The following is a 14,756-nucleotide window of genomic DNA, read 5'->3' as shown; positions in this document are numbered from 1 at the left end:
TGCTTATCGGTGTTGACATGGACTCTGTAAGAGGGGTTCAAAAGCAGTTATCTGTTTATGAATAAAACACACTCTCCTCTGCATACGTCCATTACACACTATAAGAATATGTATAATATGCTCGTCTCTGCTGCCCCTGTCTCTGTGTCTGTCAGCAGAGGCTGTCTAGCTGCCATTATCCACATTAAAGCACCACTGTGTCTTAAACAGGCCCACTTAGTGTGGTTGATGAGCCCACTCGCCATGTATGTGTGTGTACGCTGAAGTCTCTTTGAAGGAAACGGTAACAAGACAAAACACAGATGAGACCTCGACGAGAGCTCGTTTTCCGCCCGTTATGCCGAACTAGCACTCAAAGCTATCAGTGCTGCTGCCAGAGCCTTGTGCGTGTGTGTGTGTGTGTACGTGTGTGTGTGCGCGTGTGGGCGTGTGTGTGTTGTTCTAACTGTCCCTTTCATTGCTCACTTAGCCAGGCTTTCATTCTCCCATTGTCTGGCCCCACTCACCTCTCAGAGAGATAATATAGCGGCTTTTTATAGAATTATTCCTTTACTAAAGAGAAAGCTGTTTAGCTGCGCTGTTCACTGACCTTCAGTTTCACACATACACTACATTTACATTTTAGTCATGTGGCAGATGCTCCTTACAAAGAGATTCATACTGTACGGTGCGCACATTCCAACGAGGCAGACACTAACATAATAAAAGACTGAACTGAGAATCTTGGTTTTCATGATGACAAAAATAAGAGCTGCCACAGTATATAGGAGACGAGAAAGTAGGCTGCTGTTTAGATTTAACAGTATTTTTGAGATACAGTATTGTATAAAGGCCTATTTTTAATATTTAGAGATGTGGTCATGATACACACACACACGCCGGCACACACATACACAGCTGTTTGAATAGTCACTAACCTCACTCCAGACCAGCATCGTTCCAAAGATGACCTGTAAGCCGTCGAAGAAGTTGTCCCCGATGATGATGACTGTAGCGCCCCCTGTGGTCCAGCCTTCACTGGGGCTGATGGCTTTGATGCTGGGGGTTGCTGGCAGACGGACAGACAAAATAGGTTAGACGCTGATACAGTAACCTAATGGCAGCCTTTAGTGGCTAGAAAGGGCTTTGCTATTGACATTAAGTACAGTCCCCTCTCTCTCTCTCTCTCCCCATCTATCTGTCTCTCTTGCTATCACACACAGACACACACACACACACAGCCACCTCTCTCCTCTCTCCCAGGGGTCGGGGCGAGCAAGGAATACTAATCAGAGTGATTATACGCACCCCGTTATTAAACATCACCCCTGCCCCGCGTGTGCGAGGGCAGCGGCGGTGCGCTTGTTTTATGACACGTGGCAAAGCGTGCGGGCGTGTAAATGTCAGGTGTGCTGAGTGTCTGATCAAAGGCCACGCGACCAGGGAGCAGAGCAGAGCCAACAGTAGCTCAGCCCTCTGAATACGACACCTTCATTAACCAAACGCTCTGCTCTCGCTCCTGTCTGTATAAGTATCACTGTGCCTGGCCACAGAGCACAGGGTGACGCTTGGATCAGCTTTTGTTTTTTTTAATGTTTTTAATGTTTTATCTATTAAATCATACTGTTGTTTGTGTGTTTTAGAAATACTGGAATGAAGCACCACGGAATAACAACAATAAAACCGCATTTTCACCGCACTTTAATAACTCCTTTTCAGTACACTGTTTGACCTTATCTGCTGGTATTATGGCGCGGAGATTACTGGATGTGATTGAAGAAAAGAACAGCATTGGGAAAATACACGTTTATACAAGCTAAATCTCCTCTCCTTAACAGATATGCAGCTTGTCAGACATGCTGTAATTCTGTAAAGCGGCATAATCCACTTTAGAGTAGGCTGACTTTTCTCCCTGCGGCCTAGCCTTTGCTCTTTGCCTGACTCCCTGTTCTGTTGATCCTCCCCAACAAGCTGGAATGATATTTAGCCCCCTGATAGGCCTGCAGAGATCAACGCTCACCGAGCAACAATCTGTGGCCATAATCTTGGCCTAAGATGCCTCTTTTTTCACAGGCGCTGATATTATGTGTGCTCCGCGTGTGTGTGTGCGTGCATGTGTGCATGCGTGTGTGTGTGTGTGTGTGTTTGGATTAACCAGATGGTGGAACGTGAATCCATGTGATAGGATTATACTTTGGGGTGTTCCTCGGTGCCATCTGTTCAACTCTATGCACTGCTCATCTATTACTGCCTGAAATGGGCCCCCAAAGTTGTGTAACATGCACACACACCCGACACACACACACACGCACACAACCGCACACAGAAGGAGAGGGAGAGAGAGAATAAACATAGAGAAGCCACTTTTCTTTCTTTCTTTCTTTCTTTCTTTCTTTCTTTCTTATCATTTCATCTCTTCTCTACACTACTGCTCACTTTTCACCCCTTTCTCTCCTCGCTATACGTCTCTCCATCTCCCCCTCTCTTCTCACTCCTACTCTCCCCTCTGTTCGCTCCTCTTGCTCCTGTTGTTCCACTTTCCAACCCCCATCATCAGGAGAATAGAAAATCAGAGAAGAGGAAATTCCCAAACAAATCTCTCCGACACAGTGAACATCTGTTAGTGTACTGCTCTCTGTGTGTAAGATCCAAGTCTCACTGACGTCTCCAATATGTCTCGGCTTTGTGAACTTTTCTAATCGTCTGTGAGACCAGTCACAGGACAAGTGGTTTGCCTTACCTCTGGAGAATAGTCATTAGAAAGACTTAACCATAACATTCAATCTTAATGCAATCTACTGTACGCCATCACGTAAATCCCTTCTTAGTTTTTTTGTCATTATCGTCCCTGAGGTTGACTTTCCTCAAAGAAAAAAAAATATGTTTCTCTTATTCAATGTCTGGGAAATCGAAATGAGAAAATAACTGGATTAGGGACTTGGGAATCAGTGCGGGCCCCTAAATCATGTGCACATGTCATTATGAAGTATTAAAGGTTTGGGTCTGACTGTGCATGCATGTGTGTGTGTGCATGCGCGCGTGTGTGAATGTGTATGGGTGCGTTTGAGAACCTGAGGGATGGGGAGTGATGGAGGGCTGCAGGATAAAAGCAGGTCTCCTAGGAAATAAAGCCAGTGTTGGCTTTAAGCAGAACAGACCTCATAAGACACATAGTGCTTATGCGAGGCAGAGTGGAAGGCCCAGAGGCAGAGACCTGAGGGGAGCAAGCCACAAGGGAGAGACAAGAGACTCACTAGCTACCGCTCTCTCCTCTCTTAGCGCGAGTTAGAAACCCCACAAGAGAGGAAAGTGAGAAACCGAGAGGAAGCGGGGGGGAGAGATAAGAAAGACAGAGAGCGGGTTTGAGGGGGATAGAGTGGAGAAAAGAGACAGGAGAGGGGTTGAGGAGGGAGCCAGACAGGGGATCGGGTGGGGTGGGGGGGTGGACGGGGGGGGTGAAGAGCCAGAAAGTGAGGAAGACAAAGAAAGCATGGCGAAGGGGGGAGCATAGCATTTTGTAGGCTTTAATACCATGTTCCAGGTAGGACGGAGTTCCTTCTGACGGGTCCAGTCGTCGAGCTCGACGGCCATGTTTGGAGTTGTTGTGCACAAACATGTTGTCGGAGACAGCCAGGACATGACCCTCCACGCTCACCGTAGTCGACACAACCACCTGAGACAGACGGGGACGCAGACGGAAACTGTGGGACTGGGGACTAGACTAAAAGTAACACTTCAACAATACTAAAACTCAATCAAAAACCAAAAAAAAACTTAATCTCAAGAGAAAAATAAAATATAAAATGTACAAACAATTGTATCTCACCTGAAAACGCCTCATGTCACGAGGGTTCCCTGCATTCTTCAGGCAGTTTTGGTTACACTTCAGGAAGAACTTGAGGAAGAACCTGCAGACAGAGAGAGAGAGAGAGAGAGAGAGAAAGAGAGAGAGAGAGGGGAATGAGTGAGTGAAGGTGTCACTGTCTGTCAGTGAGAGTACAGTATGAGCTGCGTCAAGAAAATAATAAAAAAAAACACAAAACAAATAAAACAAGAATGGCAGAAGAGGCTCGTACACTATCTCACACCCGTCCATCAGTTGTTTTATGAATAAGGGCCATTTTCTATGTAAAAACAGCTCGGGGATAGTGAGTGAGATGCTTCCCTCTCTATCCATCTCGGAGCTGCCGTCACAGCTTGCTATAAAACTCACAGGGGCAGACGCAGGCCCCCCCAGCTGCAAAGCCGTGTGATGGAGGTTGTGCTGTAGCTACTATGCAGCACGGTGTTGCCATTCCTGCCTCTCTCAATCTCAGTGTGAGAGACCACATCAACAGCACCTGCCATGCATTATTAATGGGCTGAGATGGCAAGTATGGCTACCCACATCAATACTTAATGAGGGAGGGAGGGAGGGTCGGAGGAGTAAAGGGGGGAGGTGGGGGTGGGGGGGTGGAGTGGGGGGCGGGGGGGCACTGGAGGCCTGAAAAGCAGAAAGGGGACGGCTGACAATTTATTCCCTAGCCCCACCCCAAGGCTTGATGCTTGACAACTTCTTCTTTAACTGAAACTACATCTCTCCCTTCTCTCCACTCTCCCTCCTCTCTCTCCCGCATTGTCTGTCTCTCTGAAAAACTATATCAAATGAACCGCGAAAATAAACAGCGCCATGTACAAATAAACAGAAACCCTTAAAAAGAGGGGGAAAATAAAACTACAACATTTCCCGGTCCCCCCCCTCCTCCTCCCTTTGAGGCAGCTCAAAGAAGTGCTGACAGCTGAAACTGCTTACAATACAGATCTCCACCAGCCAGAGAGAGAATCACTCCTTTGCTCAGCTTTTCTTTCATATGTCTTATTTTCTCCCCTCTGTTCATTTGTTATGGCTAGGATTCTGCACTGGGCAGCGTGTTTGGAGCCAACTGCCTTAGATATAACCATGCGCGAGCAAACGCATCACACTTACACAATTACACACACGCACGTGCTCGCACGCACACACACACACATACACACACACACACACACACACACACACACACACACAGAGCCGTGTCAAGAGAAACGCAGTAAGCAGCGTGCCTTGGACAATTGCTTCATCTAAAAACACAAGGGAGCAAAGAAGACAAATGGACAGACCAGAGTTCTCCCTCATTTCAAGGGCCAGCCTACTGCTGCGTGCATTACAAGTATCTGATGTAACAGAAGAACGGGTGAATTTATCCCTGACAACTTTTAAATGCATGACAGCTGGTTAGTGGTAGACACTCCACTTCAACTGCGAAAAAAGACTCTTATGATCTGAATAACAAACTGTCTCTCTGTCCTGCCTTTTTTCTTCTTCTGCTTTGTTTTTGTTCTGATTTACGATGTCGCTGGCGCAAGAGGCTAAATCTGAACAGGAGGGAGAGGGAGAGAGAGACGGCGACAGAGGGAGAAAGGGAGAGAGAGAGAAAGAGAGAGAGGGAGAGAGAGAGAGATAGACAGAGAGAGCAAGAGAGAGGTAGAAAGAGAGAGGAGAAAATGATAGAAAGACAGAGAGAAGAACGAGGTAGAGCAAGTGAGAGATCCGAAAGGAGAGACCGACCACCCTCCTGTATATTTCAGGAGCTGTAGGCCAATATCTCAATAATTCATGAAGCAGAGAGATGGAGGTTTTTTACAGCGGCTGGCGGACCCCACAGGCTGAGGGTCTCCCAACTTGCTTATCTCCCCGAGGTCAGAGAGCAGCCTCGCTGACAGCCGTGGACCATCTACTGGTCTGACACACTTCTCCATCCCCACCGCACCTCCTGTTTAATTCATTGACTCCCCTCTTTCCCCCCAACTGTCCTCCTCTGAGGTACGGATGATAGAGGGATGATGGAGAAGTGGAAAGGAGGAAAGCCATGGGTCGGTGTCGGAGGTGCCCCAATCAGCAGGTTAAATATTGGGGCTTAGGTTTGGATAAGGGAGAGAGGAGGAGGAGGAGGAGGTGGAGGAAAAGGAAAAGCAGGAGAAAGAGAGAGTGGTGGGATACCAGCTGGATGGGGAGAGTTAGAGATATTGAGTGTGAATGACAGCCTGAAAACAACAGAGAGAGAGAGAGGGAGAGAGAGAGAGACTAAGAGAAAGTCAGCATGCCTCATTCGCTGTAGCGTATGTCAGTGTGTCCCCTCGATCTGCTGCATGCGTGGATGACCTGATTCATTATTTACATGACTTAAGGTGTCTGGAGTCAGCCACATGGAAACATTACAAAACTGCAGCATGTTGATTCCTCCGTCCCCCTATCTCATCTCCCTAGGAGCCGGGGGACCGGAATCACCGTCGCACACACTTACATGGATCGACAGTGGAGGGGATAAAGAGCAATGCGTGTTGATATGCAATAGTAGAGAGATTACCATAAGGATTTATGGATAATCTGATTGACAGCTGACCAGTAAATATGGACAGCTAACTGATGATCTTTACAGACCTATAATTCTCACATTTGGTCCGCACAACTCTCTATTATCACTTTCCCCACACTTTTTAATCAATAAAAAACCTGCCATCATTCATTCTTTCACATTGCTCTATTTCCAATGTTGACTTTATACAATGCAATACAACAGAAACAAATACTCAAGTCAATCCAGCTTTTAATGGCAGAGCAGAAAATGGTGGTTGAATTTTGTTGTCAAAGCAACACATTCAGCACATCAATTCCCTTTAGGCCTCGGTCATACACTATCAAGATCTTAGCCTTACAGATATCGATGCATAAAAAAAACTCTATCTCATCTCAAAACTTCAGTTTTCACTTGGTCATTCACTGATAGACTTTAGTCTACTTCATAGATGCTTGTGCTCGATTATTGCCTCCCCTACCTTGTTTGTATTTGATAGTCTCAAGCTGTTTTACTATGTAGACTCCACAGCTACAAATATTACCACTGCAAATTGCTGCACCGTCCGGATTAAATGAAATAAAAACATTTTGCTATCACGTAATTACCCCCAAATCCAGGAATGGCTGTGGAAGTGAATTTGTGTAAATAACTGCTTGGCCCCTCGAAGCCTTGTGGCATAAATTTGTTACAGTGAAAATGAACGAACAAACGCATGCAGCGGTCGCCATAGTAATTTAATGATCTCACACTTTCATCATATCATAACGGGCATTATTTGTCACTTTGGAGCAATTAAACACAAAATCACCCTCTGCCCATAAAAACACAAAACAAGGAAAGCAATTATAGCACAACTTTTAAGTAATCCCTGTAGCATCTAAATATTATTACTGTGGTGATAAAGATTGTCTAAGCGATTAGCTAACAGCAAGGAAGCCTCCGAGGGACAATTTTGTTATATTTCCTAATAATTTTCCTACATTAGCCACAGATGAGGGAAGGAGTTATTTTGCTTGTCAAATGTAACATAGATAACTGTTTTTATCTTTCTACGTACATCTGGTTTATTTATCTTACCAGTCCTTTGTTACACACTGTGCAGTACAACTGTCTGCATCTCTGTGCCTCATTTCTCTATTCTTTGCCCCACCTCCTCTCTCTGCTCTCCTTCTTCTGTTTTGTTCTGATGCTGATGCGCTGTAAAAATGGCTGTGGGTGATGCCATAACTCAACCCCTGTCCTCTCTCTCTCTCTCTCTCTCTCAGTCTCTCTCTCTCTTTCCATCCATTTCTGCCATACAGATCATCTCCAGTAGAAAAGCAGTGTGTCTGGCTCCTAATATGCTTCATGAGGTGTGTAATTCACTGTGCTCCGGAGGGGAGCCATTTGTCTCGGGGGTTAACTAAGTGACACAACAGCACTTCCCCATGCCTGTTACCACCGACAGGTAGAGGAATGGAAGATGTGGCATTTCAGCAATTAAGCATTGAGGTTTGTTTGGGAAATAAATCCTCATGAAGTCAGAGGGAATTTCAGATGAAGTGGAAATATTTGCAAGTAAATATAATGTTACAAGGAAAAAAATTTGAATGATAAATAGGCTGCTAGATCAAGAGTGAAGTACGGTGCACCTCAAAGAATCAAATTCCTCCCTCGCTTCCTGTTTTGTGTATTTTCTTTTCTCCCCCTTGTGTTTCGTTTCTCTTATTCTTTCTTTTTCTCTGCAACTCTTTCTTTCACTCTTTCCGCCATGCATCACTGACACTTCAACCAAGAGACTGACTGGCTTGTTTCCGTGGTGACCTGTCTCCCTGCCTGCAGTATATATTTAAGCGCGCACGCACACACACACACACACATGCACGCGCGCACACACACACGTACACACACTCTAATTTAGGGAGATTTATGAGGGGGGCCTTGCACCAGGAGCCATGCTGGCTGACCCCAGGGGTGTAGGGGGGCACTGGGTGGGGGAGGGGGTCTGGCTCCATAGGGGGGAACATTAATAATCCAGAACCAGGTCTGTCTCTGGGCCTGGCCCTGGGCCTCGGACACCAGGCTGTAACAGGCTGCAGTGGCCCAGTTTACTGGGAGATGAACATCCAGTTCCATACATGAGACAACTGGCCTCTGATAGATAGATAGATAGATAGATAGATAGATAGATAGATAGATAGATAGATAGATTCAATTTTCATTGCAGCATCAAACCTGAGACAAAATAATCAACATAATGGACACGCCATAATAAAAGCTAATAAACAAATAAGAATGATGTGCAATCACCTGGCCTACTACGACATATGAACACATGACACCGCCATGAAAAACTTGATGTTAGCTTTTGGCATGCGTCTAACATTGTGAACACAGGCGACTATACTCATTCACACACATGCCTGCACATGAATACATTCAGAGACACAGACAGACACACACACACACACACACAGAAACACACACACTCAAATGCACAGCCAGATAAACCTGGACTGAAAAAGACTGTAAAAAGACATACATGAGCACAACCATAAGATCAGACAGACAAATAGAGAGACAGACCTACACACACGCACGCACACACACACACCACTCCGTTCCACTGGAGTGCTACTCCTCAAAGTAGCAGCGAGCACCTCTATATTGCCCTCATGTCTATCTTAAGTGTCATGATTTATTCAAATAGAACATCTCACTGCGCTGAAAAATTCATTTCCTGCTCGCTCCGTGCATCGTCCCATCCTCCTCTCCCTGCGTATCTGCTCGATGTGTGTGCATGTCGTGTCAGCTGAATTTGCCCCGTCGTTAAATATTTCTCAGAACAAATGGACCCTGGAGGAGGGAGATGGTGGGTCAGGGGGATCCGCGCTGTGCCTACCCGCTAAGGGAGAGGCCCCACAGGGGAGCGATAGTTCCTTGCTTCCCCCGGAGCCAGAGCTCCAGTCCCAGCTTGGGGACAGAAGTCCCAGAGACACTTAACCAATTGTGTTTCATCCATTTCATCTGAAAAGGATCATTCAAAATTCAACTGAGAAATCGTGCAGGGAGCATTGAAAGACAGGCAGTGAGATCTCTTCTGCTGAAAGAGAGAAGAGCCATGGAGCCAACGGAGCTGTGGGTTCAACAACTTGTAGCCTGATAACATCGCTACCTGTGGCCTGGCATTACACCGGAGCACTGGGTAAAAAATGCAACCAAATAAACATCTGTGCATGCGTCTGTTTGTGTGTGTGTTTATGTGTGTGCATGAGTGTGTGTGTGTCAAAGCCATGATGAATAAGAGGCTGTCTGGGTGATGGACAAGCTTGGCAGGCGGTGCTGATTGAAACACTTCCTCTGTCGGGCCTGGCCCATTAATCTGATGGAGAGAGAGAGAAAGAGAGAGAGAGAGAGAGAGAGAGAGAGAGAGAGAGAGAGAGAGAGAGAGAGAGAGAGAGAGAGAGGCCCCAGGCCCCCGGACCATGGGAATAATGGAGGGTCCTGGTCCCTCTCACCTCAGCGCTGTCCTGCCATGCTGGGACGCCCTCCTCCCCTCTTACACCCCTCTCCACCCCAAACCCTCCCCTCGTGGGACTGACCAGTGAATAATGGCCCTGTCATCAGCCTGGGTAGACGCCACCGCACAGCCGAAGGGTGTGTGTGACCGTGTGTGTGTGACCGCGTGTGTATGCGCGCACACGTGCCTCCCACACACTCATTTACCCTAACTGTGCTCCTCTACTTTAGTTGAGGACTGATGTATTCATATTGAATAGTGTTGATTTAAGCACATGTTAAACTTAATGCATAATGCATCGACTATATATAGCTTGATAAAGAGCATTGTGTCAGCCCAGGACCAATGCCATACATTGTGGGGATGAATGTGCCTCTTGCAAAAGTTCTTTCTTTTTGTTCCATTTAAGCACTGTATTAAATCATAACTATGACTGCGACTGTACACAGGCTCAAGGTTATGTTTCTAAATGCAGCAGGATCAGAAATCAGAAACTTAATTAGTGTGCTGTGTTTGTTCTAGGGTGAAAAGTTGTTCGCTACAATGGGTCTTGAGGGAGGAATATGGAAACAGGGAGTGGGAGAGAGAGAGAGAATGTGAGACAGAGAGAGTGTGTCTGAGAGAGAATAGACAGGGAATGATTGATACTGAACAGAGACGTATGGCTTCCTACAGTGCCTTTGTGTGTGTGTGTGTGTGTGTGTGTGTGTGTGTGTGTGTTTTGGCCTTCCGTCCCTCTCTGTTTATCAAACATATTACAGCTCCTTCTAGATTCCTCACCTGCACACCCCCAGCCTGCTACATATGGCCCACCAATCACAAAATAAGGAATCATGCATACATTAGCATAGCTAATGGACTACCCTCTCCATTTAATATGCAAATTTCCTGAAACATTACTGAATGCCGTCTGTTCTAAATGAATAAATTTGAATCGCAATTAGAATAATCCTTTATAATTAATGAAAACTGTCAATTTTGGTTCATAAGTAATTTGATTAAAGTGGTGATGGGACACTTATGAAGTTCATCGGGCTGCGAGGAGTGTGAACACTCCTACACACAAACACACACACGCACGCACACACACGTGCAGACACACACATGCGCTGCATGAGGACCAACAGCAGGGCCGGCGCTGCATTATTGATGAAGATGATTAATAAACTTATGAAGGTGGTTGTCACACATGCCAGACCTTTTTTACCCAACACAACTTCTTTCCACTCCTTTACCGCCACGGAGAAACAACAAATCAATCACGCCTTCTTGCCACCTGACAGAGAGGGAAAAACGGGGGATGGAGCAAAGAGCGAGAGAGTGATTGAAAAGGTTTCCTGGCCTCTTGGTGCTGTGTCAGTGCCCTGTCTGTCTGCTGGGAGACACTGATGGACTGTAGAACAGAGCGTTGCTACGGACCACAGTACACACACACACACACACACACACACACACGTTTACTATGCCAAGTCATTACAGAGGGTTAAACACTTCTCTGTTGTTTCTCATAGTGGCAGGGCCTTTCTTTTTTTTAGATTTGACTTTCTGTGTAGAGGAACATACAAGGATTTATCAGCATATAACCTGTGTGTAGCAGCATGCTGTGGGGCCGTAGGCGGTGCTGAGGAGAATCTAGTAGTTGAAGGAGGGGGAGGGCTGCGTGTAATTGTTCATCAATATCCCTCTTCACCATTAACTGTATCAGGCTGTTCTATGGTGGTACTGAAGCCCATAATGGTGTCACTTAAATTAGAGTCACTCAAGTGTGAGAGAATGGGAAATTGTTGGGATGCGCGCTGCATGTGTGTGTGAATAGTATTTTTTTCACTCTATGTATATGAATGTGTGTTCTGGTGTTTTCACGTATTTGAATGTGTGTGTGCGTGTGTGTGTTTGTATGGCTCCATCCCAATAATAATGGTCCAGATAGTGTAGAGCCTCGCAGACTAATTAGCCAAATCACTGAGAAAATAGCAGCCTGCTAATTAATGGGTATTATGGCATTTCAGAAGTCACTGCTCTAATTGGGAGGGAATGGAGCCTCGCATTTCCATGCTGCAGTAATAGCGGCTTTATCCGTCCATCTATCTGTCCGTCTGTCTATCTGTTTGGCAACACAATCCTCCACATATATACACACGAAAGAAACAAGATCTCATACAAGCTCACAGTTTCAAACATGGACATATACAGTAATGTATACATGCCTGTGAATTCTTGCACACGCAAAGACATACAGCGACTGCACCTTCACTCCTATTTTATATATAATAGCTCTAATGATCAGACAAGGATCGCTACACAAAACATTTTCTATCCTCTGACTTATGTTGATTGTGACTAAAATATCATTATATTGCTACAACTGTGAGAAAAAGGCCTGATGCAAGTGTATTAGTAAGTAATACAATCCATCACAAATAATTCCGCTCTGTCTCTGTTCCATTTGTGTGTGTGTGTGTGTGTGTGTGTGTGTGTGTGTTTGTGTGTGTGCCTCCAAACCAGCTCCCTGCATATTGTGCACACAAAGATACACATACACATATGCATGCACACAGTCACACACAAACACATATCCCCTATAGATTCCTCTTAACCCTATCAGCCGGTCGGACAATCAAAATAGATTTGCATTCAAATGCCACATGCTCGGTATCAAATATCAAATCAAGCAGGAGTCATTTAGACAGACGGACGGCCGCCTCCGCCACCTCCCCCTTCTGTACCTCCTCCTTTCTCCTCTTGGGGTCCCAGGGACTCCCATTCTCCCCCGGACGGGCGCTCAGAGTCACTATCGTGGAGTGACAGGCTGCGGGCCGGGGCTTTGATTGACAGCCTGTTGATGCGTCCCTATCCACCCCCCCTCACACACACACAAACACACCCACATACACACACACACACGCACACTCCTGCACTGGTCTGGGTGTCTGTGATAGCCCCTGGGCTAGTGCCCCGCAGGCAGCACAGCACTATACATACAAATCACAGTGTGTCAGCCTTGTGAATGGGCCCATTTTGACTTTATCCTCGTAAAGTCAGGCCCCCCTTGAAGCGGGCTGGATCTGTATCCTGCCTCTTATACTTTCCCTCTCATTCTCACATGCACACACACACACATAGTGCACGCCTGAAAGCTGTTGTACACAGAGGCAGATGCGTGATGAAACTTACACAAAGGCACACACGCACACACACACAGAGAGACACGCACAGGAAAAATGGCAGATTTAAATGCGGTGCTAATGGGCAGCACCTCACAGGAGCAGGGTATAAATACATCAACAACAACACACACACGCAACCGTACAACCGCATAGCCCGTCCACACACACACACACACACACACACACCGTAACAGCCAAGACCCGGGGCCTAATCTCACACACTCAGCTAGTACACCTGGTTAATGTTAAGAGGGCAGTTATAGTCAATTACACTCCCATATAACGCATAAACCTCCACCCCGCCTGTGCCGGGAGAGTAATTGAAAACAGGCCTTGAACGCATGGGGTCCAGGCAAAGAGTCAACTTCCCACCCCTGACTTTCCCATTCACTACATGATGTCTTCCCATTCCATATTCCGGGGGCCTGGGGGCAAATGTAGGGAGAAGGGAGGGGGGAATTGCCATTTGGATATAGGGCAGTGAAAGAGCGGGAGGATATATGGAGACCTAGCAGGTAGGTATTAAGGCCTGGGAGAGGAAGACAAAGGAGGAAGAGGAGAAGGGAGGAGGTGAGGTCTTTGTCTCCCAGGTGAGGTCCAGGGGAGGAGCCGGCGGGGTCGAGGTGAGAGGGTGGCGGGACGGGGGTGGGGGTGGTGGTGGTGGTGCATGAGGGGTGGGGGGGTCGGAGGGGGTGTTAGCAGGAGTTTGAGACTGACAGGTGACATTACCCTGCGTCATGGCTGGAGGGACAGAGGGACAGAGGGCGCGATGGTTATCCAAGCAGAGAAATGTCACCGTCCAGACACCGCTGTGACACACATATAGATACACACACACACACACACACACACACACAAACATGTGCACAGACATACACACACACACACACACACACAAGCACACAAAGATCCAGGACAAAGGAGTCTGGAGTCTTTGAGAGCGAGAAAGGCTGGCTACAGTGGGCAGAGATGAAGAGATTACATCCCCTCCATTTAAAAAAGGAGGAGATGAGAATAAAGAGAGACAAAAGCAGAGGAAAAGGGTAAGAGTCAGTTACTATACTTGCCTATTAGGAGTCAACAGCCCTGCTTTCATTCATTAAATCAACTTTTTGCATCTAACTAGCTGGTTCATTTACTTTGCATTTTTTCATTTCCTTTCTTTATTTCTAGTTCTTTACATTTGTCCTTTTTCAATCTGTTCTCTGCACTTTTCATTAAAGCCTAACCTAATTTTGGCAAAGCTTATAAAATGTCCATATTGCTGCTCATTCGACCCCATTGATTTAGTGTTTGGTTAAATATTCACGACTGTGGATGCAATTAACATGCTGTTAATGAATAATTGATCGCATCTTAAGCGGCCATAAAACTCATGCATATTAATTATTGAAACAGGAAATATGAAAAAAACAACCTCCCTTGTTTTGCCTCAATCAACCTTCTTTCATTTTGTTTCTTTAGTCAGGAAGGCATGTTGAGTGTATCGCAGGGGGAAAAGTGCAGTGTGTGTGCGTGTGTGTGTGTGTGTGTGTGTGAATGGGAAAGAGACAGGCAGAGTGTGCTATGAGCACTATGCAAATGCCTCCCATAAACACTGCTTCAACAGCTCTTATATGCATTTAAGCTACATTGAGTACATCCGTTTGCACACGTATGGCTCTGTGTGTGTGTCTGCGCATGCACACGTATCTCCAGTGTGATGTGGGATACAGCGCAGCGAGTTGTGTTGAC

At 46.2% G+C, this 14,756-nt stretch overlaps 1 protein-coding gene across 11 annotated transcripts in view; it reads right to left on the bottom strand.

The window, feature by feature from the left end:
- Positions 1 to 14,756, bottom strand: part of ebf1a (EBF transcription factor 1a) — a 54,590-nt gene that overhangs the window by 19,367 nt on the left and 20,467 nt on the right. For 5 of the 11 annotated variants that reach the window (XM_071517721.1, XM_071517716.1, XM_071517713.1 and 2 more), the window contains exons 7-9: positions 3,806 to 3,887; positions 3,511 to 3,652; positions 918 to 1,048 (exon numbers count right to left, since the gene is read on the bottom strand). In XM_071517721.1, the coding sequence (XP_071373822.1) occupies positions 918 to 1,048; positions 3,511 to 3,652; positions 3,806 to 3,887 (355 nt within the window). Of the gene's footprint in view, positions 1 to 917; positions 1,052 to 2,477; positions 2,484 to 3,510; positions 3,653 to 3,805; positions 3,888 to 14,756 lie in introns of all 11 variants that reach the window. The other 6 variants (XM_071517724.1, XM_071517718.1, XM_071517722.1 and 3 more) reach the window with 3 other exon arrangements.

The sequence above is a fragment of the Centroberyx affinis genome, unplaced genomic scaffold (genome assembly GCF_046629955.1).
Source record: "Centroberyx affinis isolate AG114_WGS23_722 - 3 ecotype Tasmania unplaced genomic scaffold, CSIRO-AGI_Caff_v1 ptg000514l_1, whole genome shotgun sequence".
Lineage (NCBI taxonomy): Eukaryota > Metazoa > Chordata > Actinopteri > Beryciformes > Berycidae > Centroberyx > Centroberyx affinis.
The sequence above is the reverse complement of the archived record's forward strand: the minus strand, read 5'-3'. Positions and strand labels throughout refer to the sequence as shown.